Source organism: Chlorocebus sabaeus, chromosome 22, assembly GCF_047675955.1.
Source record: "Chlorocebus sabaeus isolate Y175 chromosome 22, mChlSab1.0.hap1, whole genome shotgun sequence".
In the NCBI taxonomy this organism is placed as follows: domain Eukaryota; kingdom Metazoa; phylum Chordata; class Mammalia; order Primates; family Cercopithecidae; genus Chlorocebus; species Chlorocebus sabaeus.
Genome location: NC_132925.1, coordinates 64,235,116 through 64,261,118, shown reverse-complemented (window position 1 = coordinate 64,261,118; position 26,003 = coordinate 64,235,116). Strand labels below are relative to the sequence as shown.

At 36.3% G+C, this 26,003-nt stretch overlaps 1 protein-coding gene across 5 annotated transcripts in view; it reads left to right on the top strand.

Moving 5' to 3' along the window:
• CHL1 (cell adhesion molecule L1 like) overlaps nucleotides 1-26,003 on the top strand; it is a 209,140-nt gene that overhangs the window by 142,922 nt on the left and 40,215 nt on the right. For 4 of the 5 annotated variants that reach the window (XM_007985011.3, XM_038003643.2, XM_007985012.3 and 1 more), the window contains exons 6-15: nucleotides 1,203-1,325; nucleotides 2,309-2,479; nucleotides 3,402-3,449; nucleotides 5,004-5,124; nucleotides 9,711-9,895; nucleotides 14,995-15,126; nucleotides 20,521-20,661; nucleotides 20,995-21,106; nucleotides 22,534-22,700; nucleotides 25,592-25,757. In XM_007985011.3, the coding sequence (XP_007983202.2) occupies nucleotides 1,203-1,325; nucleotides 2,309-2,479; nucleotides 3,402-3,449; nucleotides 5,004-5,124; nucleotides 9,711-9,895; nucleotides 14,995-15,126; nucleotides 20,521-20,661; nucleotides 20,995-21,106; nucleotides 22,534-22,700; nucleotides 25,592-25,757 (1,366 nt within the window). The remainder of the gene's footprint in view (nucleotides 1-1,202; nucleotides 1,326-2,308; nucleotides 2,480-3,401; nucleotides 3,450-5,003; nucleotides 5,125-9,710; nucleotides 9,896-14,994; nucleotides 15,127-20,520; nucleotides 20,662-20,994; nucleotides 21,107-22,533; nucleotides 22,701-25,591; nucleotides 25,758-26,003) is intronic. The other variant, XM_007985014.3, reaches the window with a different exon arrangement.

The following is a 26,003-nucleotide window of genomic DNA, read 5'->3' as shown; positions in this document are numbered from 1 at the left end:
CAGTGTAATAACCACACCGCCCCCTGCAATGTTAAGCCTTGAAAGGTCCTTGAATTTAGACAAAAAGCAATTCACTGTAACCAGCTGGTGCATCAATAAGAGAAATGTCAGCAAATTCCCTCAACCTCTAAAGGCGTGGAGGGGGGTTAAGGGACTATAGGACAAATATATAGGAAGTGCACAAAGCTTCTCAATAAGAAAATTTACGGTAAATGGGTAAACCTTTAGATTTCCAAGAACAATGAAAATTGGCTGTGAATCATAATTTAAGAATGAAATAAACAAATAGAATACCTTCTGATGAATTCCATCAAGTCGGGACTGTTATAAACACCTTCCTAAGATCCTTCTCCTCCACAAGAGACTGTGTAATTCTATAATAGAAGTTGAAAGACATCAATGTAATGCTCAGGAAGAATACATTTTCAATATCCTTATAAAATCAATCCTTCCATAAAAATATGAAACTTTGGTGTCAGATTTCAAATTCTGCACAATTCTGCCTTATATTCTTATTATAACTGCATTGCTCTTTTAAGAAATTGACTCCAGTGTGGGGAGGAAACAATAGGCTGAAATATTTACAAGTCTTATTTCCTACATCAATTCCATTTCATTTAACTTTTTATTTACTGGGAGTAATTTCAATGCGGATGGCTCTTTTTGCAACTTAAAGTGGTCAAATTTGGCTTTTCATTGTATTCTTACCATTTTCTCCATATGGGCTTAGAAGTTTTTATTTAGTGTGGTTAAAGCACTGAATGGAATATTTGCCAATTACATTCAAGGCCTTCCCAATAAAGCGAGAGTTAGAGGTATGTAACTGCTCAAAGTGAAATCAGTGTTTGGAGAAAAAGACTTAACGTCTATCAAAGCTAAAGCAAGAAAATCCTGTGACTCTGGGTTTATATCTCTGCCCAGAGAAATATGCACAAGTATGTTATTGCCTTATTGTTATCACATAACAAAAATATTATTGTCTGGGGTTTCAAAATGCAAAAGTATTTTTAAAGTTATGTAAAGATGCACACCAGTTTCTTAATAGTATTTATCTCTGCAGGGGAGACGTAAGAACCAGGATCTGTAGCATATAATTTATTAAAATTGCCCAATTTTGAAAAAAAAAAGAATGCATTAAGATATTTGTTGCTATAGTCAAAGTTAATTTTAAAATAACACATTGAAATGATTTTTTACACCAGGTGTTCCAAAATTCCCCAAAGAAAAAATTGACCCTCTTGAAGTGGAGGAGGGAGATCCAATTGTCCTCCCATGCAATCCTCCCAAAGGCCTCCCACCTTTACATATTTATTGGATGAATATTGGTAAGTAATGCTCTGTTCCATCAAAAAAGGGGGATATTTTAATTCTATCCATCATATCAATAACATAATGAATCCAAAGACTAAATAAAAATAAAGATCTCTTTTTTTTTTCATATTTGAAGAGGAGATGCTACTAATATTATAAGGTTTGTCTATGAAGACAATACTTTCTATATTTCAAACAGTGCACTTACCTTTGGAATATAGATCATGTGAAAGCTGAGGATGGCATGGGTTTGTGTTGCTAGCTTCATCTTTCTATTTTAGTAATGCTCTACCTGCTAATTGCAGTCACCTACTGGTAAATTTGTATTAACTTTTTTGCTTAATTTTCTAAAAGGTTTGCTGACTCCGATCTGAAATTCTAGCTTTGTAAAGTCCACTTCTAGTATATGCCTTAGCAATGCTCTCTACATGTTTTCTCACTGTGAACCATAGAGAAAAATGCTGTTTGTACAGCACTGAGAAGAAAGCAAATGAAGCTACTGTTAGGTACAGCCAGTTGTTCCAGACATCAGTTCCCCTAGAACCTTCCAGGCTGCAACCAGAACAGGTAGATTAATATCACAGATAAAACTTTTGGAGAGCTTTTTGTTATTTATTTTTAAGTCATGTTTTAAATAAACGCGATTCTCAGAAAATAATTAGGGCATTGTCCGCATTGACCAGTTTTCAGTTAAGCCAATTCAGATTCATAGAGCAGAGGTAGAGACCGAGATGGTAAACAGTTTACCACTGTTTGTCTACCAGCGACCTTCTTTGGTTAATGGTAAAAAGCATGCTCCCAAGGGTTTTCCTGCTGTTTTTGTTTTGTTTTGTTTTCCTTTTTGCTCATTGTTCCTGTAGTAAGACCAGACTTGACAGGAATTAAAGGGCAAACAGGAAAAATCAAATGAAATAATAATATAAAAGAAAATGAAAAAGGAAGATGAAGCACAATAAGGGACAATTGCCCTTTTCAATGGCAAGATATCTCTTTTCAGAATTAGAACACATTGAACAAGATGAAAGAGTATACATGAGCCAAAAGGGAGATCTATACTTCGCAAACGTGGAAGAAAAAGACAGTCGCAATGATTACTGTTGCTTTGCTGCATTTCCAAGATTAAGGACTATTGTACAGAAAATGCCAATGAAACTAACAGTTAACAGTTGTAAGTCCAAATAATTTATTGTTTCATCATGTATGCTGAATGCAAATGTGTCTGTAATTTCCTTCTGGCTGAAGCCGTTTAAATCTGGGTTGATATTTCCCGCCATTGTTCAGTTCAACTCTAGAGACTTCATCCAGATGAAATAGACATCTGCAGCTGCAGATTCACAGTAGCTCTGTCTCTCACAGCCAGGAAATCAAATCTCAATTCACAGGACAAATGTATTTCATCTGACGTCTGCAGGATCTTGTCATTTTCAGTGGGTGAAATATACAATGAAATTCCAGGGTTTTCTAAGCAAATCTTGAGCATTGATTCGCTGTGATCTTGGATAAACTGGCAGACTGAAAATTGGGGAGAAAACAACAGAGGCAAAAAAAAAAAAAGGAAATTTTTATCACCAAATTGGCAAACTTACTTGAATTGCTCCTTTCCCTACTTGATTCTGCAGATGCCAGCCTGGGTTCCCAAATGGGAAAAGTAATTAGAGGGAGGAAGAACCATAAGATTCAAAGGGAAGAAATAATCCACAACAGTTTGCTGACTGAATAATTGGCCCTGGTATAGTCGAAAGTTGGCATTACCATTTCATTGTTTAATTTGGTCCGTGATTTTTTTCATTTTTATGTGTAGATACGCCATGCCAGGGCTTCACTATAACGTTCTTCTAGTAGCCTCAGTTCTCTTTATTGGAGCTATGACTTGAATCTTCTCCACTTGGGTTCATCTGTGGTAATTCAAGATTAAACTCACTATAATTATTTTCCATGTAAAACTATATTCCCAAAGGCAATGTTCTAGTGAAGCACGGTTCTACACCATTTTGTAATTTTTCTAAGACAAAAATATGACTTTTCATTCTTTATTGATACCAGCATCCACCATTATGTTTGTGTTTTTTCCTTCCATTTTTTTATTTCAGTAAAGCATGCTAATGACTCAAGTTCATCCACAGAAATTGGTTCCAAGGGTAAGTTGAACCCATGTGGAGTGTTGACTTTTATTTATAGCTCATTGTCACTTCAGATTTTGAATTTTTTCTTTAATATCCTCAAGTTTATTGCAATACTGTTATTAAGAAAAACATCTTAACTTAGAGGGTTCTATTGTCCCCCATTCCCTCTTAAATATATGCAAAGGGAGTGATTTTTATACATATATAACTATATAAATATAATGAAATATACATAATGCATTGAATAGATAGAGATATTTAATGGAGTAATTATTTTAGGTCTCCTAAAATGTCTCTTATATAAGATTGATACTTTTGCTGAAAGAAAAGAAAAGAAATGGTTAAGTGTCAAAGGAAGTAGAGAAAACACCGAGTTTAAGAAAGTTAAGTGGATTTTGTCCTTGCAAGCCTTCTTGAAATATTTGACATGCGACTGTACATTGTGACTTTCTGAGAAAAAACCAGTTTGTAGCATTTTTGAAGCTCATGTGTACTATGTGATCTTTTTATTTAATTCTTTCCCCCATAGAATGTCTACCAGAACTTGTGTTCTATGGAAAATGCCTGAATAAATCTGAGTTGTATAGCAGGCGAGTTCTCTATAATGAGAAGAGTCATTTACATAATTGCAGCAAATATTCTCTATAACATGTGGACCAGTGATAACTTAGATATCTTATATCCTTGCAACTTCAGTGGAGCAGGGTGTAAACTCCTTTTGAAGAACCGTTAGTTTTAAGGTGGACTGATTCATCCCCAACATCATTTCCTTTGAGATTAATAACTCAAACATATATAGTGCTATATTTTCACAGTACTCAATGAAAAATCATTGCATATAGTACATGTTCAACAATTATTTTCCAAAAAATGCGAAGTATAGAAGACTGTCTACTGCTTAAGTCCCTTTGAAGATGGAAGTATCCTAATTTGCCATGGTATTTGAAAATATTCTAAAGAAAACAAGAAATGGGACATTTCAATATGCAGCTAGTGAGGATGCTTGCTAATCATTTCCTAAAACTGTTGTTTTCTTTAAGGAACCGAGACCACAGGTAGAATTGCTGAAAGAGCTTGATAAATTCATAGATGCCTAGTGTCTACCACAGCCTTCCTCAGTGAGAATTTCTGGGTGCAGGAGTGAGGAAGCTGTTTTTAGCAGAAACCTGATGAAATTCTTAGGCAATTTAAATTAAATAAAAACATAAACATAAAGTCATTGCACATGACATGATTAAAGTATAGAATATAAAATCATAGATTTTCTGTTAAGGACTTCTGTTTGACCTTCTGAGTTAGAAGACATGGTATAAATAATAACATTTACAAAATTCGGCAGTGCTACACTCAGTAAAAACACATGAGGGAAAACCCATGCTTCATGGTAAGAGGGAAGAGGAGTCTATTTAAATGGAAATATGTTACATGGAAGTCTATTTAAATGTGCATAGAGCACACACACACACACTCATGTGTGTCGGATTTTTTTTTTTTAAGAAAGATGTGGTGTCACAGAATTTTATGTATATTAATTTGAAAAAATTCTGACTTTTCTTTTCTATTTTGTAGCAAATTCAATCAAGCAAAGAAAACCCAAACTACTATTGCCTCCCACTGAGAGTGGCAGTGAGTCTTCAATTACCATCCTTAAAGGGGAAACCTTGCTGCTTGAGTGTTTTGCTGAAGGCTTGTGAGTAACCTGACTCTCACTCATGACTTTGTCCATCCAGTTCTGTAAAGAATAAGACATCAAGCACATTGAGACTGTGCCTGCCTAGATATTTTAAAATTATTTATTTAAAAAGAAATAAACTCTGCCAGGCACTGCAGATATTCTGCTCAGGACTGTTATTCCAGGTACTCAAGAGGCTGAAGCAGTAAGATTGCTTGAGCCCAGCAATCTTGAGGTTGCAGTGAGCTATGATCATGCCATTGCACTAAAACTTGGATGACAGAGCAAGACCTCATCTTCAATAAAATTAAAATTAATAAAATAATAAAAATAAATCCTGTTGTTATGTCTCTGGAGGCAGTAATTTGTACTTCATGCTACAGACTTCAGGCAGTAGCTGAGGTTCATAAAATTAGATCTCTCTGTCAATTTATGATACTGTGGATGGCGGGGATGATGACAACATTCTCCTTAGTTAAGTTTAAGAAGCATGAAGTTGTTGGTAGTCAGCCCCTCACTTTTGGTGCTGAGTTTTCTCTCTGTGCTATACTATCTTGCCCCACTCCTGTTTGCTATGTTACGTACTAAATCTGCTCCTTTTCAGGTTTCAAGGAACCCTATTTATCTATTTTTACCCTCCTGCCCTTTGCACACATGGAGGTCCAGACCATGTAATTTAAGAGAGTTTTACATCAATATCTAATTAAGTGAACTTTCTTTACACCTGAAAAAGCAATCCTTTTTTTTTTTTTTTGAGACAGAGTCTCACTCTGTCACCCAGGCTGGGGTGCAGTGGCACAATCTCGGCTTATTGCAACCTCTGCCTCCTAGGTTCAAGTGATTCTCCTGCCTCAGCCTCCAGAGTAGCTGAAACTACAGGTGTGTGCCACCATGCCCAGCCAATATTTTGTATTTTTAGTAGAGATGGGGTTTCAACGTGTTAGACAGGATGGTCTCGATCTCCGGACCTTGTGATCCACCTGACTTGGCCTCCCAAAGTCCTGGGATTACAGGCATAAGCCACCATGCCCGGCCTGCAATGTACTTTTTTAAATCCTCCAAGAAAACCCTAAAGGACCTCACTTGGTCACCTCTTAAAATTGTTCCATTTATTAACTACTGTTAAGTACATGTAAACAGGGACCATCTTATTTAATATTTAATCATGCAAGGTCTCTCCTACTTTTACCACTATCCTTCCGAACTTATGGTCCTTCTCTACCATTGAGAATACCTTAGAAAAATGCATTCCATCTTCCTAGCACCTGAGTTTACTCATTTGAAATATGATCTGTTCATAAGCTGAGGGCTTGGGGACTGTAGTTAGTGGACTAGGATTTGAAATTCAAAAAATCATATTCATTCATCATTTAGAGTACATTCTGAACAACTGGGTTAGAAATGGAGCAAATTTTAATGGTTTTACAACCGCTAAGCTTTGTAAATTTCTCTTTCCATCCACCAAAAATATCAAAGTTGCTTGTCTGTCGTAAACTCCCCATGTGTCTTTACATAAATTTGTTAGAGGTACTATGACACAGACCCCATCTGGAATGTTTGGTATGTGTATTATTTTAGAAGAGGAAAGTCTCATGTTGAGTTTGAATCATGATGGCAACAACCTGCTCTACTGGTTGTATTTGTATGTGTTTACAGTGGTAGAAATTAAATTCTTGCAGAGTTCATTACTACATTGAGTTGGGCAGGGTGACCCTTTCAGTAATTCTTTTTTCCCATTTCCCACAAATGCCATCATTGACCTCTTGGATTGACTAGCAACTGCACAGAATGTCTTCAAAATAATGAAATACTCTCACGTGCGTTTTAGAAAATGAAGAGTCATGAAGGAATATATAAAAATAGAGTGGATGAAAATATATGTTGTTGTGAGGACATGAAAATTCTTGATGCGCTGTCTTAAGGATTTTCACCTGAAGTAGTCTCTTCTTACTCATACTGGTTTTGTATTGGGTAATCCTATCTGATCTGGGTCCTCTCTCAGAAGATGATACATTTTTTAAAAGTTTTTTTGGGTCATTTAAAAAACTTTCTAAGGAGTTTTCAAGCTGTTAAACTCCTATAGTAACAAAAATAATTATATTTAAGATATTGTACTATTATTTTGTGTAAAACACTATATTTGGGTCTTTGAAAACTAGTTTAATTGTCTAATACATTTTACTTGAAAGAATAAAGTAAAATGATTATCTGTAAGTGTCAGGTGAACATGACATATAATTTATCTCAAGATAGGTCTGTATCTTGACAAAAATTTCCAGCTATATTCTTGAAAATATTTTTTATTTCCTTTTGTTTTAAATTTAAGGGACATTTACTAACAGTATCTGAACAAATGTGTTTTGAGGGAAAACTTATAAAATTGCCATAGGTGGACTCATGTGCACTGCTCAAATAGATTTTTTTTCTGTTTTGTAAATTAAAGTAGGTATAATTCTTTCACAAGATACTTCTTTATAAATAGAGAAATATACACATAAAAGCTGGCCAGACAAGGGCCTGAAAAAAAAATTTAGATTATGAAGTAGTGTATTTTGTGTGCAAAAATGTAATAAGCAATATATTTTCCCTCAAAACGCATTGCTCAAATGCTGTTAGTAAATGTTCTTTAAATTTTTTAAAAAAGGCAGGCGGTATAAAAAATTGGCAAGAACAGAGTTGGAAATTTTTGCCATGGTATAGACCTATACTGAGATTAGATTATATCTCATTTTCACATAATACTTTAGATAATTATTTTACTTTATTCTTTCAAGTAAATGGTATTAGAAAATTAGACTAGTTTTCAAAGACCCAAAGACTGGGGAGTCCGGGAGATCTTGCTGAAAGTGAGTTACTTGCTCTATTAAAGGATGGACTCATGAAAAATTTCCTGTTTTAGGGGAACTGAGTTCCAGAGCAGCCTATAACTTGGCAAATTGTCATTTTGACAGATGGAGTGAAAAGTCAGCAGTTAGGAGACTTGGGTTATGTATCCTGTTAGGTGGTGTGCTCAGAAAGCCAGCAACCAATATACTCTCACAGCTGTCTGCCCAGGCATCATTACCGTGTCCTACACAAGTGTGCCATGTGTTCTTAGCTTGGTAAAATATAAGATTATTGTTCCAGGCTGCACAGCACATTAGTATTTGAGCCTTGAAGGAAGAGAGAAAAGAGTAGATATATGTAGATTAAAGAGTCTTCATCTCTACCTCCATTTTTTTTTTGCATAAATAACTGAATTATTTTAACCACAACCTATCAATACAAATAATTTGAGAATATTGACACACACGATTTCTAAGAATTGCTCTATTATTACATAGTAACTAATGGGCAATTTGACAGGAAGCATATATTCTAAGACTATAGAGTTAGGAAGGGCGTAGATTGAAAAGCACAAAATAATAAAACACACTGATTAAAAAAGAACAAGTTTAGAGTAGACAAATATAAGTTGTGGTATATCATTTATTGCTCCAGTGACCTTAAGAAATTAATTTATTGAAGCTTCAGACTCCTTACTGTTAAATGATTACAATAATGCCCATCTTTAGAATGTACCAAATAACCTACAGCTATTAATAATAGGAAGAAATATAGAGAGGAAAAGTGTAGTATCAATAAAATTAGCAAAGTTGTTTCTTCTACTCACTTACAGAGCCTGACTGGGGAAGAGAAAAGGACAATCATCCTTCAGTTAGAATCAACCCTTTTTGCTTTCCACATAATTCTTAAATCAAATGAGTCATAAAGAGTATGACCTCTGCACTTGTCTGGTTTTCATGAGAAGGGATTTTTCTTAATGTAGCTGCCTTGACTCCCCAGTCCTATTTTCCTCCTTACTAACGTGGGGAAAGTTATCACGCTGGTGTTTAACAAGTTATCACTCTGGTTTTGTTTTGTCTTTACTTTCCTGTTTGTTTTGATTGGGTGAACTAATCTTTTGAAACTACTAAGCAAGGGAAGATTTGGTTCATTCCTCCTTTCCTCTACTCCCCACAAGGGCGAGAACGTGATCCAGGAGGGAGCATCTGTGCTACAGACTCCATCTTGCCCTAGAATACTCTATTCGTGGGTCTAATCAACACATTTAGCTTTCACACAGGAGCCACATTCTCCAGTATCAGCATCATAGGATTAAAGGGGAAACTTCTCTCTGCTGACTGTTAGGTCCTGCTTTATTGTGTTTTACACAAACAGGGAATAGGGCTGTTATCACTGGCTGCCTCAAACCACCCATAGGGAGATTTTCACACTTGGAAAATATCTTGGTAATATTATTTCAATAAGCTCCAATTATTTATCCTTCATCCAGCCACACCTAGTCAGCACTTACATGTAGTTAGCCCCCATAATAGAGGAAAGAGAAGGTTTCCAAGGAGATAGACCATTAGAGGAACTTTCAGTAAAAGAGACTCGCGTCAACACCAGTGTTCACTATTGGTGGTGGTGGGTGTGTCTGTCCACTGGTAAGGATGATGTGATTCAGTGGAATATGAGCACATATGTAAAAGCAACTTGATAAAGGATGGGTCCTCAGGTTTTCTTTGTATTTTACTTTCCACTTTTAAAACAAAGTTTTTTTGTTTAATTATTTTTTACAGGCCAACTCCACAGGTTGATTGGAACAAAATTGGTGGTGACTTACCAAAGGGGAGAGAAACAAAAGAAAATTATGGCAAGACTTTGAAGATAGAGAATGTCTCCTACCAGGACAAAGGAAATTATCGCTGCACAGCCAGCAATTTCTTGGGAACAGCCACTCATGATTTTCACGTTATAGTAGAAGGTACCTTTCCCATGTTTGTCTATTTTCCTGCTTTTCAAAAAAGTAACTTTATACATGTAGTAGGCCTTGCTTCTAAATCATACATGTTAAAACAGGTCAACAGTTTCAACTTTTAGTTGTAGCGTGGGCACTGAATTATATTACACTTTAATTAAGTATGTTTGTAATTTATGCCCCAAAACAACATAGAAGGGACAAATGACAAGAAAAGATCTCATGTTAGTGGCTAAACACAGACAGTTTACATGATTTATTCAAATAGTCATTAAAGCTAGTCTCCTAAATTATTTTTATTGTAATACACATATACACTTCATATTATTAAATCATAAAAGCAGCCGTAAGGATTATGATGAAATAAAGTATTAAAATGGGCCTGGAAGAAAGCTTGGATTTTGCTTCCTAATCCTGCAGTAAACTTGCTGTGCCCTTCGCCATTTATTTCACTCTCTGTACCTGAGGCTCTTCACCAAATAAATGAAAGAAGCAGGCAAATTGTTGTGTTAGCTCTTTCTTGGATTTTTGTAATCCATATCTTGGGTTCAGGTGATAAATTCAATATGTTTCTTACAGGCAAAAAAGAATAGACTATGCTATAATATAAATTCTCTCAAAAAGTGCAAAAACATTATATTCAAGTCATCTTCTCTCTGTAAATTCAGAGATTTTGATCAATCAAGGTTTTATTGGCATTAGTTACATTTATAGGAGTAAACAGGCAAAAATATCATTTAAATGTGGAATGTAGTTATTAGGGCTGTGCCTGTTTGACTGGTGTGAAGGTTGTCTAGTCCTCTGAATGTGATTGACACAGACTATTTTCTGTGGATCCAATCACATCGAGGCTTTCTATCTACAATTTAGTTGACTGTATTGATCAAATTAATGGAATGATTACTGCATTTGTACTTATTTAGTGCAATGTAAGCTTAACTATTGCAAGGAATTATTCTTTTTAGACTACAATTTAGTGAACTAGTGCTCTAGGGCACCCATTAATATTCCAATAAAGTTCACCTCTTAAAGCTTTAGTTTACACAAGGAATACCTGAGTAATGGCCTGTTGTTTAAACTAATGGGGGGAAAAAAAAGGAATCAGACACAAATTCCCCTCCCAAGTAGATGTTAAGATAGTTGATTTAGTCATACCCCTGTTTGGAATAACACTGTATTTCCAAGCCTACTCCATAATGTGTATTATTATTTAAGGTATGAAGAACAGAAAACCAAAGTTGAGAATTTTATTTTCTTTGACTTGACAAAAGCAAAACTTAGATAGAAGAAAGCCCAATATTATACATTAATGTCAACATCTGGCAAACAGTGATATATTCCTCTGACATTAAATTATTCACAAAGCAATTTAGAGAAGAAGAGTTTGAAAGATTTATTTTATGTATATTTTTAGTCATCATTTGATGTTTCTATGTAATTTGGCTACATCATGCAACAGGGGTATTTTTCTGTAATCCCTTCCTCCCCTCCCCAGCACACACACACCCACGGACTAGACATATCTAATTGTTAGATTCTCCTCCAAGTTGCTGACTATTAGAAATCCTTCCAGATGGCTGGAACATAGCTATGGTAGCTGAATATTTTAACAATCTGGCCACAGTTTTCTTGACTATAAAACCAAACCTTTCAAAAGAATTGCAAGGGTTGCACAAAAAAAATCAAAGATGTAAAATTAATTATGCAATTTAAGATGTTGACTATATGATTCCAAAGGAATATAGATTTCTAGAACAAATTGTTCTCACTACTCAAAACAGCTATTAGCACTATTGAGATGTAAATGATATTTTATGAGGAACTTCTAATCCTCTCTCTTTAGTAGGAAACTATTAAATGTACCTTCACTTGTATGTTTTTGGAGTTTCTCTTTACCTATGCACGTGAAAAGCAAATTGAGCTTAAGATGTCTTTTTTTTTTTTTTTTTTTTTTCCTAAAGTGTGGAAGCAATAAAAACTGTTAATCATCTAGATGGATGAACTTGTGGTTGTTCAATTTTTTCTGCCTTCCTACACCCTCTCCTTTTCTTTTTTTGTCTCTTTTTTAGAAGCCCAAATTAAATAACAGAGATTTGCCATGTGAGAAAATAGCAATGCTATTATGTATTTTGAAAATCTACTCCATTCTGAAAACACCCATTGTGCTTAAGTAAAATCATGGATTGGGTTGGATTCTTTCTGTATGTGCAATGTCTTTCCTATTACTAAACATAATCAAATCCTGTGAGCTTGTAATTTAGGTTGCAACATCCTAAATATGAAATCAGACTGTACTTCAAATCCTATAATATGTATGAGCAAAAGCAGCAGGGATGTCTTGACTAGGTACAACTATATATTCTGAATATCTAGGATATGATTAATTACACATTCAATAAAAAGAGATATATTAGAGTGACATCTAAAACAGTCTATATCCAGAAATCAAAATATAATCACATCACATTTCAATAGATTATTTAAAAATAAGCTCCCACAAATAATTTTTATGTTGTCAACTTTTGAATTATTTAAAGCCTTTGAACTTTAGTAAGTGAAATAGCAAAGCATTTGTATATAATTATAGAGCCATAATATAATCCAAAATGTTTTTGCATTTTCAAAGGTTGTCATAAAATCAAATGCAACTCAGTCATTAATATACTTGAGAAATCCTTTTTTTCAAATAACAAATCTATTTCTAAAATGTTGCAGTTAAATCCAATTTTTGTTGAACCTAACAATTTTTTGTTTATTAGAATATAGATTTTAATAAGAACCTGTGAAGAAACAGTTTTATTAAAAATAACCACTGTGTTGTATGTTTTATAGGTACCAAGTTTGTTTTATTTTGCTTTTTTCCTAGTGATGAACATCTTTATTTAGCTTGCTTAATATATAGTCCCAATGTTCAGACATTTGCATCTCTGTTTCCAGCAACACGAGAGATATTTATCATCTTAGTTTTGTGTTTACAATTATGAGAAAATGCATAAAGTTTCAACATAAGCAATTTTCACCTACTACCATATATCTTAGGATAATAGCTAAAAGAATGGGTTTTTATGAGGATGGTTTTTTTTTCCTCAGAATTTTTGGTTTTAAGGCTCAAGAAGCAGCTGTTTCTGAGCAGGACAAGCTTGAAATCTCTCTCAATATTACATGACTCAGGACCAGCTTACTTCTATAGGAGAAACAGATGAAAAACATCAAAGTAAATGTTCAAGCAATTACAAAGAAAGCTTATACAGAAGGGTAAAGGTAAAGTATAGTGATGAAGCCTAGTGAATGCTCAGAACTTCTGGAGTCAGTTGATAAATATAGGGGGAGCTTGGACTTGGAAGCATAAATTGAATTAACCTTCTTTCCTGTCTTTGGTACAAATTCATAAGATAACACTGAATTAGAAACAAAATCACATGACTTCAGAGTCTTAATGCTGCTCATCCATAGTTGCTGTGTATATATCTATGGAATGGCAAGAACAGGAACTGGAGCTTCCTTTGCTGGTGGCCCTGGCCAAGTCAGGCAACTTCTCCAAAGCTCAGCCCTCTGTAAGGTGAAAGCATTGGATGAGGTGATAATTTGGGACCTCTTTCAGTAATACTAATATTACTAATAGTCCTAATAGTAAATGTCCTAAAGATAATAGTAATTATTTATGAAGATTTACAGAAATATCATCATTGCTTGATTTTCTTTATTTTTGCATACGTGAAAGTAGTTGTGATTTTCTACTATAAATATGATATACCATAATGTTCGTGTTCATGGAATATTTTTCTCTAACTTACAGATATTTAGTTTTGTATTGCTTGTATTAAAATACCAGAAAAAAGTAAGGATATCACCAAAAAATGCAAAATAGACAAAAATAAACCTTCACCTCAGAAAGTGATCTGCAATTTATAATTTGGACTAGTGTATTTTAAACCAAGTGACTAAATATCTACAGGTAGTACAGCTTATGAATACAGATATTTAACTTGGAACTTAACAATTAAGTCAACACCCTGTGGAATGCACTTATCTTGCTTGAACGTGAACTTGCCAGGGTTAGTTGTATACATTTGTTTCTTATAGTGAACTTACAAGTATTTCCTTTTTACATAATCCTCATTTTCCTCCTTTACTTAGAAAAATTTTACTGATATTTTTTCATTGTATACATACATATATGTTTGAAGACTTTTCTTTTTGACTAAAAATGGAAATCTAAAATATCTTTGGGTGAAATAACCAAACTACATTTGATGAGATTTGCTACCTGCAGGTTTTGTGCAATTTTCTCTGAAATTAAATTATCCAAATCATCCACACTTTAAACCTTTTATTTACCCCTGATATAGCAATATTCATGAAGTTATAAAACAAGGAAATAATGTTTGAAGTCAAGTAAAATGTCTCATCTATTTCTGACATACTTTGTAGTATTGTAATTCTGGAGCATTAGGGCATAGAAAGATACAGGTAATTTTAAGGTACCTTTTGCTTAATTGCTTTGACTGCAGAAAACTAAACACTGCTTTTGGGCTTCTCTCTCTCCCCTCTTACAAAAAAAAAAAAAAAATCTAGGAAATACTATTTTCCAAATTGATTATATATATAAATGCTATAAGATCACTAATTAAGAAATATTCAAAATAAACATTAAGCATTTTAATTAGTTTTATTTTTAAAATTCTTAAAATATAATTCTTGTGTATCCACCTTTTTAGATGCCATGCTGCAGCTTGAAAATAACCTGTAGTCAGCTCTAAATAAACTCACCATCTGCTTATTCTTCCCTCATTTTTTTCCTAGTTGGGTAGCTACTTGTATAGCTAAATAAAGTGGTTGCATATAACTATTTTTAGTATTTCGATTTATTATACACGCTGAGTCCAGATTAAACACAAACACACACATGCATGCACACACACACACCCTACAACACAAAAGTAGCTCCCACCTTGCTTTGCAGAACAAGTTTACCAAAAAGAGCTACTGTGAAACCTTTTGTGGTGTCTGCCCTCTGCTGGTGCAAAGTAGAAATACAGGCCTTAACATTTTTGGACTTTTTGGCAGAGATAACATCTCTCATGAGCTCTTCACTTTATATCCAGAGCCTCCTCGCTGGACAAAGAAGCCTCAGAGTGCTGTGTATAGCACCGGGAGCAACGGCATCTTGTTATGTGAGGCTGAAGGAGAACCTCAACCCACAATCAAGTGGAGAGTCAATGGCTCCCCAATTGACAGTAAGTTTAAAAACCAATTGCAATGCAATGCTGAAGGCCCTGGTTTGATGGGATTAATGATGGTCAGACATGTGTGTAAAATGAAGCTGGTAAATAGATTAGCAGGACAGATATAACGAGCAAATCAGAAATTGCTTCTTTCTAAGCAATTTGGTTGTTGAGACTTGATATTCATGGAATAGCCATAAATAATATTTATACTTTTTGGGCCTTTTTATAAATTATATATAAGAATAAAGATTTTTAATTTTTAAAAAGAAAATTGAATGAGAAAGAGGATGCATCCAAGGAAAAAAGCCAATTATTGTTCCTCTCCCTGAGAAGAAACAGAGCAGGAGCCTAGCGGCTGAGGGCACAGTTTAAAAGTCAGGACTTCCCTTAGGCTCAGACAGCAGCAACACCTGTCCTGGGCTCTGCCCTTTTAAGGGACTTGCTCTGGTCACCCTCTGGTCCTGCTTGTCTCCATGATTTGAAAGCATCCTCAGGGAAACTGTGGCATCCCAAGCCTGAACCTGGTCAAATTACTGCCTGTTCACTACCAACCTCAAGCACAAAGATCTGAAAATTCCCATGCCCAGTCCACCTTGAGCCCACTCCAAATGGGTTGGGCAGGGAAAGACAGGAATGGCCCAGCACTGAGGGCGAACTCTTCCTATTTCACCATGCTCAGCATAGAGCTCCAAGGAGTCCCCAAATCTTCCACTGGAACCTAGAGCTCAGATTATTTTGGATGTCCTTGATTAGGAAGGAGGACAGAACATATTTTTATGTGCCAATTGTTTAATTAAGAGCAGGTACAATAGTGGCTTCCATTTGTCCTTTTGCTCTGGGGCCTGCACAGGTCAAGGGTGAGCCACTTGGTGGATAACAGACCTGAGGTCCCATCTAGGATGTGCACCTTGCCCGCTGTTTCATCTTGAGGTGGTTTCTGAATCTCCCCAAGCTTATGTTTTTTAAACTGCAGAATGGGGATAGTGGCAGTTGGTTGTGATTGAATGAAAAAAAAAAAATGTAGCCAGCTACCTAGGGCAGTGATTCATCTGTAGAGCACTGTGATGGTTTATAAACTCTGGAGCCAGACTGCCTGTGTTTGCATGTCGGCTCTACCACTTACTAGCTGCGTGACGGGGAGTATCACTGACCCTCTTCAAACCCGTTTCTTCATCAGTGAATTGGGATAAAAATAACACTGACTCACAGGGTTGTTTTGTGGATTAAAGGAAACATCATGCAGAGAATGCTTAGCACGGGAACTGCCATAAAAACAGCACCCCATAAGGTATGGTTGGTTGGTATTGTTTTCCCATAACAGACAATTAGGATACCTTAGTCCTCATTATTATTATCTTCAGATTTGGGATTTTTCTCTTCATCTCTTTAGGGAATAGAATAAGAAATGAAAAATAACAATGAGGTTTTGGGTAGACAAAGGGAAATGAAAGCAACTTTTGTTCATAATGAATGTTCAGGTTACAAAAGTAAGGAACGCAGATTCTCCGGAATACAAAATCATAAAATGTTATATTTGGATGGTATTTCGTTGTTTACAGAAGACATTCACAAATTACTTAGAACCCTTAAAAGAACTTTATAAAGGAGGTGCTATTATTCATATTTAACTGATTCATTCATTCAGTAATAGCTATGGGGTACCTCCTATGTTCCCTGCACTGGACTTCATGCTTGAGATACAACAGTGAATAAAATGGATGGAATCCTTGCTCTGCTGCCATTAGACAAACAATACATGAGCATGTACTGTGGTGTGGTAAAGCCTGAAAGAGGTTCAGGACCCAGAGTTACAATCTTATTTTAAGATAATAATAGTAAGACCCCTGTGGTAATTTACTTTGAATAGAGATCGGAAGGAGGTGAGGAAATCAGCCATGTAAATAGCAGAGAAAGTGCTTTCTCGGTGGAGAGGTGTGTTGAGAGAGAGAAAAGATGCGAGTGTGGCTGAAGCTGAGGGAGTGCAAGGGGCAGCCCTAGGCCACCAGATCCACCAGCAGGGGAAGGGGCCAGAGCTTAGGTAAAGATGAACATCGAAGTAGGGCCTTGGGATTTTGAGAATACACTAGGCAGCTCTTGGAGGATTTTGAGCAGAAGAGTGACACAATCTAATTTACATTTTTACAAGGTATTTTCCTGGCCTCTGAATGGAGAATGGACTGTGTGATTGATTCTAGGTAGGAGGCCGTCTGAGAGGCTCTGGGCTCAGGGCTAGATTGGTGGCAGTCATGGTTAGCTTCTGGATTTATTCTGAAATCGAGTCAATAGGTTTGTTAATAGATGAGGAGGTCAAGGCTGAAAATAAACTTATGCAAGACCACACAGCTGAATAATGGTAGACTTCAAACTAAAGCCAAGTCCCTGGAATCCAAGCTCTGTGTTCTGTTCACAGCTTTTGGTCATGGCTCTCCCTGTTGCCCTGCAAACAGGTCATAAACTTTTATAGGTTGGGATATTTGATGACAGTGGGTTGGCTAAAGGATTTGAAATCTCTTTGAGTGTATTTTAGTTTTAGGGATTATATATCCTTTTGCCACGTTATTTCAAAATTAAATCAAAATGATTACTATTATTCATTATCGGTCTAACCCTTTTCACATGCTTTGCATATGATATTTCTGAACCTCGTAGCAGCTTGAAAAATAGATTCTGTTATTCTCCATTGGCAATTGAGGCTTAGAGAGTTTACCTTACTTACTGGAGAATGCAACCCAGGTACATTTAAAACCAGGATCTGAACCCAGGAAGGATTAACTCCAGAGCTGAAGTTTCATCCACTTTGTTGATAATTTCTCACTGGGTTGACCAAAGACAAAACTGAGAAAGAATTTCTGAAGTATGTCAGTACTAGTGTGTTTCATAAAGACTTGGCTTTCTTGAATCCTGGGAGCTTCTGTTAGCCTTTGTCAATACACAACAATTTCCATACCCATGCCAGCAGGCAGATTTAAGCAATGTTTAATTACTTAAATAAAGTATCATTTAAATAGCCTAATTTCTTTTCTTTGTAATGAATTGTTAATTCAGAGTCATACATGGATCAGATGGGATAAGGAGAACTACATGGGAGGATGGGGGTAACTCTGAAAGACTTAGGACTCTGAGTGGGGTGTGGAAGGAAAGAGTGGGATTACAGACTCAGTGCTTTGCAGCATTCTTAGAGAGTTTAGCCTTAAAAAACTTGGAAGAGCTACTCATCTTGCTAATTTGCAAGAAATAAGTGATAAATTGTTCAACAGGATTGTATTAGTTTTCTAACATTGCTATAACAAATTAAATTACGATAAATTTAGGGGTTTAAAAGAGTACATATATACTATTTTACCTTTTTGTAAAAGTTCAACACGAGTCTTGGCTAAAATCAAAATGTCAGCAGGCCATGTCCTGGAAGTGCTTGGAGAGCACTCCTTTCTCTGCCTTTTCCAGTTTTCCCAGGCTGCCCACATTTGCTGGCTCCCTTCTGCCATCTTGAAAGCCAGCTACACTGCATCACTCTGACCATCCTTCCATGGTCACATTTCACTCTGGCCACAGTCAAGAAAGGCCTTCTGATTTTCAGGAGCTTTGTGATTATATTGAGCCCACTTGGGTCATCCAGGGGTAGGAAATAATTTTCCTACCTCAATGTCCTTAATCATAATCATATCTGCAAGTCCCATTTTTCCATGTAAGGTAACATAGTCATACATTCTGGGACTTAGAACGTGTACATCTTTCAGGGGCTATTGTTTTGCCTACTTACAGGGGCCTTTCAGGAATAAAGGTTGCCCAACCTAACATTTTAAGTCATTCCAACAAGTATTTACTGACTGAATTTTCTGTGGTAGCTGCTCTTTGGGCACTGGGGACACACTGCACAACCTCACAGTGAGGTCCTGCCCTCAGGGAGCTCACAGTCAAGTGAAAAAAAATATTCATTTATGACTCCCAGGCAGAAAAAGATGTATAAGTCTTTTATTTTAATATGTAATATTCATGTTTTCTAGAACCTAAAACCTAGTATAGTCATTATCTTGTATAATGGGGACACAATTAGAAAAATGGAATTCGATTGATTATTAATGTTGTAATGTCCTTTAAACTAAAAATTTTTGCATTTGTGCCCATCCCTTGACATTTCCAGCTAATGTTTTCCTTCCCACTGGATTTTTTTTTTTTTAATGGTGTCATAGCAAGGATAGGTCTTTTAGAGTCAGAAAAATGGCCAAATGCTGTGGGATGTGTCATTCAACTTCTCTGAAGTCCAGTTCCCTCACCTTTAAAATGGCCATATAAATGTTGATCCATTGAGTTCTGAGCAGTGTCAATGAGATCATGCATGTGCCACATCCAATAGAGTTTTTGGTCCTTAATAAATGCATCAGAAATGTTAGGGTTTGTTTATTTTTTCTTCTTCTTTTATTTTATTATTATTTTTTTTTGAGACAGTCTCACTCTTGTTGCCCCGGCTGGAGTACAGTGGCGCCATGATGTCAGCTCACTGTAACCTCCACCTTCTGGGTTCAAGTGATTCTCCTGCCTCAGCCTCTGGAGTAGATAGGATTACAGGAGCGCACCACCACACCTGGCAGATTTTTGTATTTTTAGCGGAGACAGGGTTTTGCCATGTTGGCCAGGCTGGTTTTGAACTCCTGACCTTAAGTGATCCACCTGCCTCAGCCTCCCAAATTGCTGGATTACAGGTATGAGCCACTGTGCCCAGTCTCATGTTAGGTATTCTCATTTTCAAGAGATATTTCCAGAATTATGCTTGGATCAGGAGTGGGGAAGGTTTTATTGCTTGAAAGTAGAAAACCAGGCCCTTTGTGTCAAGAAGGGTTTAGTCTTACTGGGAAAATGAAATATACAAGCAATGTACATGAAGTGGTTAAGTAGTAAATCTAGACAAATGAAATGAATGGCGCAGATCAGAAAACCATAGAGAGGCAGAGAACTGAAATAGGAACAAAAGTGTCAAGGGGGAAAATAGCAGCCAGTACTGGTAACTTGGGAGATCAAGATGTGTTGACCCTGTGACTGGTGCCAGGCAGCAACAGTATCTAAATTCAGAAGAGTAACGGAGTGTCACTTCATCATAGGTCTTGAATGCCTAATGGATAATCCAGAATAGTACTATGCATATGGGTATGGAAAGTCTGGGAGCTCTAGATAAGCAGATGTTCTGTTACTAAATATTAACTTGAAAAAGGATTGAAAACTCAAATGGATCTTGAAAGAAAAGTTCATAGTCGATGTTCAGAAAGCCTAAAGAATTGGCTTCAATGAACTATTAGTCACCCTAAACTGGTTTTAAAATATAAATACTGTGTGACACATTTAATAAATGGTGTATAAATATTTTATGTCCTGTTGTTTGTCAAACTGACATTCTTTCATCTCTTTCAGATCATCCATTTGCTGGTGATGTTGTCTTTCCCAGGGAAATCAGTTTTACCAACCTTCAACCGAATCATACTGCTGTGTACCAGTGTGAAGCCTCCAATGTCCATGGAACTATCCTTGCCAGTGCCAATGTTGATGTTGTGGGTGAGTGTGCCTGGGAGCTGACTTAACTTGCTATTTTCTTAAGGAAAATGATCGAGGTCATGTTCAGAAGTACCAGTTAACTCTTGACACATAATATATGGGGGAAAAAAATCAAAGCACTTTTCACCATACATTTGAGTTTTAGACTTCACACTGAAATTATACTTTCAAAAATGTATTGAATTGGGATACTTTTATAATTCAAGACAGACACCAACCATAATATTCCGCTGTTCTCTATTCTTATTAATATGGCTAGGACGTAGAAAAATTTAGTTTGCACATCTTTCTTCCACCAAAATTTAAAACTGTATTTATGTTATTTTCAAATAGATGTCCGTCCATTGATACAAACCAAAGATGGAGAAAATTATGCTACAGTGGTTGGGTACAGTGCTTTCTTACATTGCGAGTTCTTTGCTTCACCTGAGGCAGTCGTGTCCTGGTAAGCCCACGGCGCACAGTTTTCTTAAGAGAATGTCAATTGTAGATTTGACCTTGTTTCTTCATCCATCATTTGACAGGCTGCATTGGGTCTATATTGTTACATGTACCCAGTGCCTCTGAGACATAAGGTAACAAACTTACCTTTCAGGAAATTACCTCTTCTGAAAACATTGGCTAGATTTCTAGGATTTTCTCACATAGAGACATACAGAGAGCCACTTGTGTTCATAAAGAAAAGCAGAAAATTGAAGAGATTCTAGAGACAATTTTAAAGGTAGAATTGGTTTTTCATTATGGGGTACCACAAGGTCATATTTTACTCTATTGTTGTTGTTTTGGGATTATCTAAATAATTATCTTAGCTCGCATTTAATTCCAAATACATGTGCTTCAGACTTTTCCAGCATTCATTTTGATTTTAATTTCAATAGATTAATTGATATCACAAGTCCAAAGACATTATCAATATGGTCCTACCTTATTAGTTACTTCACTGAAAAAGTGTGGTTAAATAGTTCTTGAATAATTTTGTCATTGGTCTGTAGGGCAGGGTGAGATGAGTCACACCAGGTCATACATTTATAGGGTCAGATATTGCCTTTATTTTAAATCCTGATATATATCTTGTTCATCATGGGTTTTCTGAATTATTTTGATTTTTCAAAACACTCCATTGAAATATTAATCACCTTGCTTACTGAGATGTTTGGCACCCTGTTAAATTTTGCATCTGAGGCAAGCCTCTCGCTTACCTCAGCCTAGTCCCTGTCTGGTAGGATCCTGCATGGACTGCATCCACAGTTTATCCTTTGTTTGTTTGTTTGTTTGTTTGTTTGTTTTAAAATCAAGCAGTCACTTACTGTGAAATGTATAGGATAAATCAAGCTGTGGCAGCAAATGCTTGGAAATGGATGAATGTGGGAGGAAATGGCTCTGGGGTTGATAGGGTAAATGTAATCCATGTCCACAGTCTATTTGGCTAGAGACTCCCTGGCTTATAATATTTCTGAATGACCAATGTTCTCCCAGGACAGCAGGAGGTTTGGCAGATTCATTATCTCTTTCAATTACTAGCTTTCCCATTTGGTACCCTGGAGTGATCATTAACTAAAGAGTTCACCATCAATAAGCCAGAAAATATTTATTAAGCTCTGAGCACACGTGTAAACGGGTGCTGGTAGCTATGACAAATACAGCAGAAGCACGGAGCATGGACTTAGGTTTTCTCTAGCCGCAGTCTCTTTGGGTAGATAAGATATACATTCATGGTCCATTTTGAGAAAAATATGAAACCCAGTGGAACATTTCATAAGGTTTGCTAAGCTGCTGAAAGGTGATTAGGCTGAATGACGTCACTGACTAGTATTAAAAAGAGTATGCAATTTTGCCTCACCTCAAATGGATGTATGCTTTCTCTGTCCATAGGCAGAAGGTGGAAGAAGCGAAACCCCTGGAGGGCAGGCGGTATCATGTCTATGACAATGGCACATTGCAGATCAACAGAACCACCGAAGAAGACGCTGGGTCATACTCATGTTGGGTAGAAAATGCTATAGGAAAAACTGCAGTCACAGCCAATTTGGATATTAGAAGTATTTTTATTTCACTGTTACTTTGCATGAATTGTCACGTGGGTTCAGTCTGTCTTCATTTGCCCAAATGGAATAATACAGTTTATGTTGGAGTGCCTGATAAATTTCTTTGAAACGTTTTTCAAAATTCCTCTATTAGGTTTCATCTAAAAGATTATTGCAAGAATTACAGGGTATGCCAATGATATGTGTGCAGCTTCATCGTATTTTAAGAGGGAGTCAGGTGTCCTTAGTGACAGATGGCTGTCAATATTTAAAAATGACCTATTAACCATACTACACCACATTTCTGTAACTATATTTTATTTCAAAAGCCAACTCAAGGTAATGTTACCAGTAATCAAATTTTTGAGCTAAAGATTTCACGAACTCATAACTTTATAATGATTGAGTCATGACAGAATGAGGAAGATTTTTGATCCTCTTTTTGAGTCATAAACAGCTTTGTATTATTCCTTCTCACTTCAGGGCACGGTCCTGGGAGCTGTTGATAGTTTCTTGGGTTTCACCGATATTTTGATTTTAATATTGCTCAGAGAATCCTCAAGAAAATACAAAGAACAGAAAGGTCCTTCAGTAATAGTAGGAAGCATTTTTGTTTCTTGTGTCATGTCAGTATCCCAGCCCGCTTCTGCCTTCCACCTAGATAAGGGAGAGCATAGTTGTTTCATCATGTGTTTTCACTGATGCCTTTTTACCCCATACATATTCTGCTGTTGTATCCACTGATGTCTTGACATTTCTTTTTTTCTCTTTTCCCATATACATCCTTCCTTCCTTCTTTTTTCATCCCCTTTTTTTTCCTTCTCTTTTGTCTTACATCCTTTTCTTATTTTGTAGTATTTGTCTCTCCGTGCCCTAAGTAAATCAATGTGCCACCCCGACAGACTGTATTTTTAAAGCACACAAATACTCTCTCATAATATCTACTTATCTCTCATGTCTTCTACATTTTCAAATGTTATGTATACTTTTCAGGATGCCCTCATGAAGTCACTGAAGATGATGATGATTGTGTTTATACTTCAAAAAGTAAACCTATATTAAGGTTAAGCAACACAGCTAGCTGTAAGGAGCATGAAGCCTCAAATCTAAATAGAACTTTGCATTCCTATTGCCCGACACAGTGCTTGACTCAAAATGGAACTCAAAACTGCTAGTGGCCAGAGAGATGGACAGGTTTATAAACTTTCAATATGCTGTAGTGTCTATTTTATATGCAAAGACTGTATACAAATCATATCAATGAAGGATTAAGGACACATTTTTTTACATATACAAAAGCATGTTGGGAATGGAGTTAAGTGAGAGTCTATATAGTATAGTGATTGAAAGCATGAGCTTTGGCCGGGCACGGTGGCTCACTCCTATAATCCCAGCACTTTGGGAGGCCGAGATGGGTGGATCACGATGTCAGGAGATCGAGACCATCCTGGCGAACACGGTAAAATCCCGTCTCTACTAAAAATACAAAAACAAAATTAGCCGGGCATGGCAGCGGGCTCCTGTAGTGCCAGCTACTCAGGAGGCTGAGGCGGGAGAATGGAGTGAAACCGGGAGGCGGAGCTTGCAGTGAGCTGAGATCACCACTAAACTCCAGCCTGGGCGACAGAGCTAGACTCCGTCTCAAAAAAAAAAAAAAAAAAAAAAAAAAAGGAAAGTATGAGCTTTAATCTCAGGCAGATTTGGGTTTAAATCCTGATTTAGCACCTTACCAGTTAGGAAACCTTGGTCTTATGGTTTGATTTCATTTTAACCTTAAATTACGTTCTGTGTAAGGTGTGAGTATTAATATTCATAAAGTTGTTATAATTATAAAATGCCACAATGAATATGCATTACATAGCAGAGTCCTGATAGAGAAGTGCTTATTAAATTCTATTATTATTAAATGCATTTCTCGCTTTATATTTAGAATTAAAAGTAGGATGTCAAATAATTCAGTTAAAATTAATTTAATTTAATAGTCTCTTCAAGTTTTGTGCCTGGGATAACAATTAATTTTATTAACACTCTCCGTTTTTAACCAGTTCCTTGAGAAAAATGTACATAGCAAATATCAGAGTATAATTATGGAATTGGAGGTCAGCTTGTACAGTTGGTCTGTGAGAGGTCCCCCAAAATGCCTAATGCCACATTAAGAGTGTACTTACTTTTAACATAGCCTTAAAGAGTAAGGATTGCATGTTTTGAAACAATCATAATGAAGCAAACATTTTTTAAGGCAGCCATATACTAATCTTTGAGTTTCATAATGTTGATAACCACAAATTTATTTTTGTTTCAAATTATCACTCACTGTAATTCATTCAACAGGAGATTTAACAATATGTATTGAGTGCCTATGACATATAGGCTCCCTTCTAGGCTTTGAGGATACCGCAGTGTTACAAAACAGGCACAGGCCCTACCTTTCCAAGGCTTATTTTCTAGTTCCCCACCTTCATGTTGATATTTCATCCATGCATGGGCTTGAACATTTACCCTTAGGTTTCTGAATTAATAATAAACATGCTAACAGAGAATCAACTATCCCCGTTCCTTTACAGTGCTTTGATTACATATCCAGAAGCACTTGAAGGAGAAATTATGTTGTTTTCAAATTCTAGAGACATTTGTTTGCTCATACTTTGCTTACTCCCTTGCCCAAGAAATAATGAGGGAAATTCCTAAACTATTAATTGGTATTTCCACTTAAATTTTGTCAGATGTCCAAGCCTGGATAGAAAGAAAATAATAATGATATACAATGTTAGGAAATTACAGTGGGAGAAACCCTGCATGAGGATTAGACTGTTATGGTGACAGTTTGGGTTACTTAAATTGCAGGCACTTAATAACAAAGTAAGCTATGCTTAGTTGTAACTAATATCTTTGTTTGGTAAAAACAGATGCTACACAACTTAGAGTTTCTCCTAAGAATCCTCGTATCCCCAAATTGCATATGCTTGAATTGCATTGTGAGAGCAAATGTGACTTACATTTGAAACACAGTTTGAAGTTGTCCTGGAGTAAAGATGGAGAAGCCTTCGAAATTAATGGCACAGAAGATGGCAGGTAGGTAAACTACTATGATGTGTCATAATATTTGCTTAGGTTGAACACCTTGCATTTGAAAGAAAAATTCCAGGCCGGGCACAGTGACTCATGCCTGTAATCTCAGCACTTTGGGAGACCGAGGTGGGTGGATCACTTGAGGCCAGGAGTTCGAGACTAGCCTGACCAACATGGTGAAACCCTGTCTCTACTAAAAATACAAAAATTAGCCAGGCATGGTGGTGTGCACGTGCAATCCCAGCTACT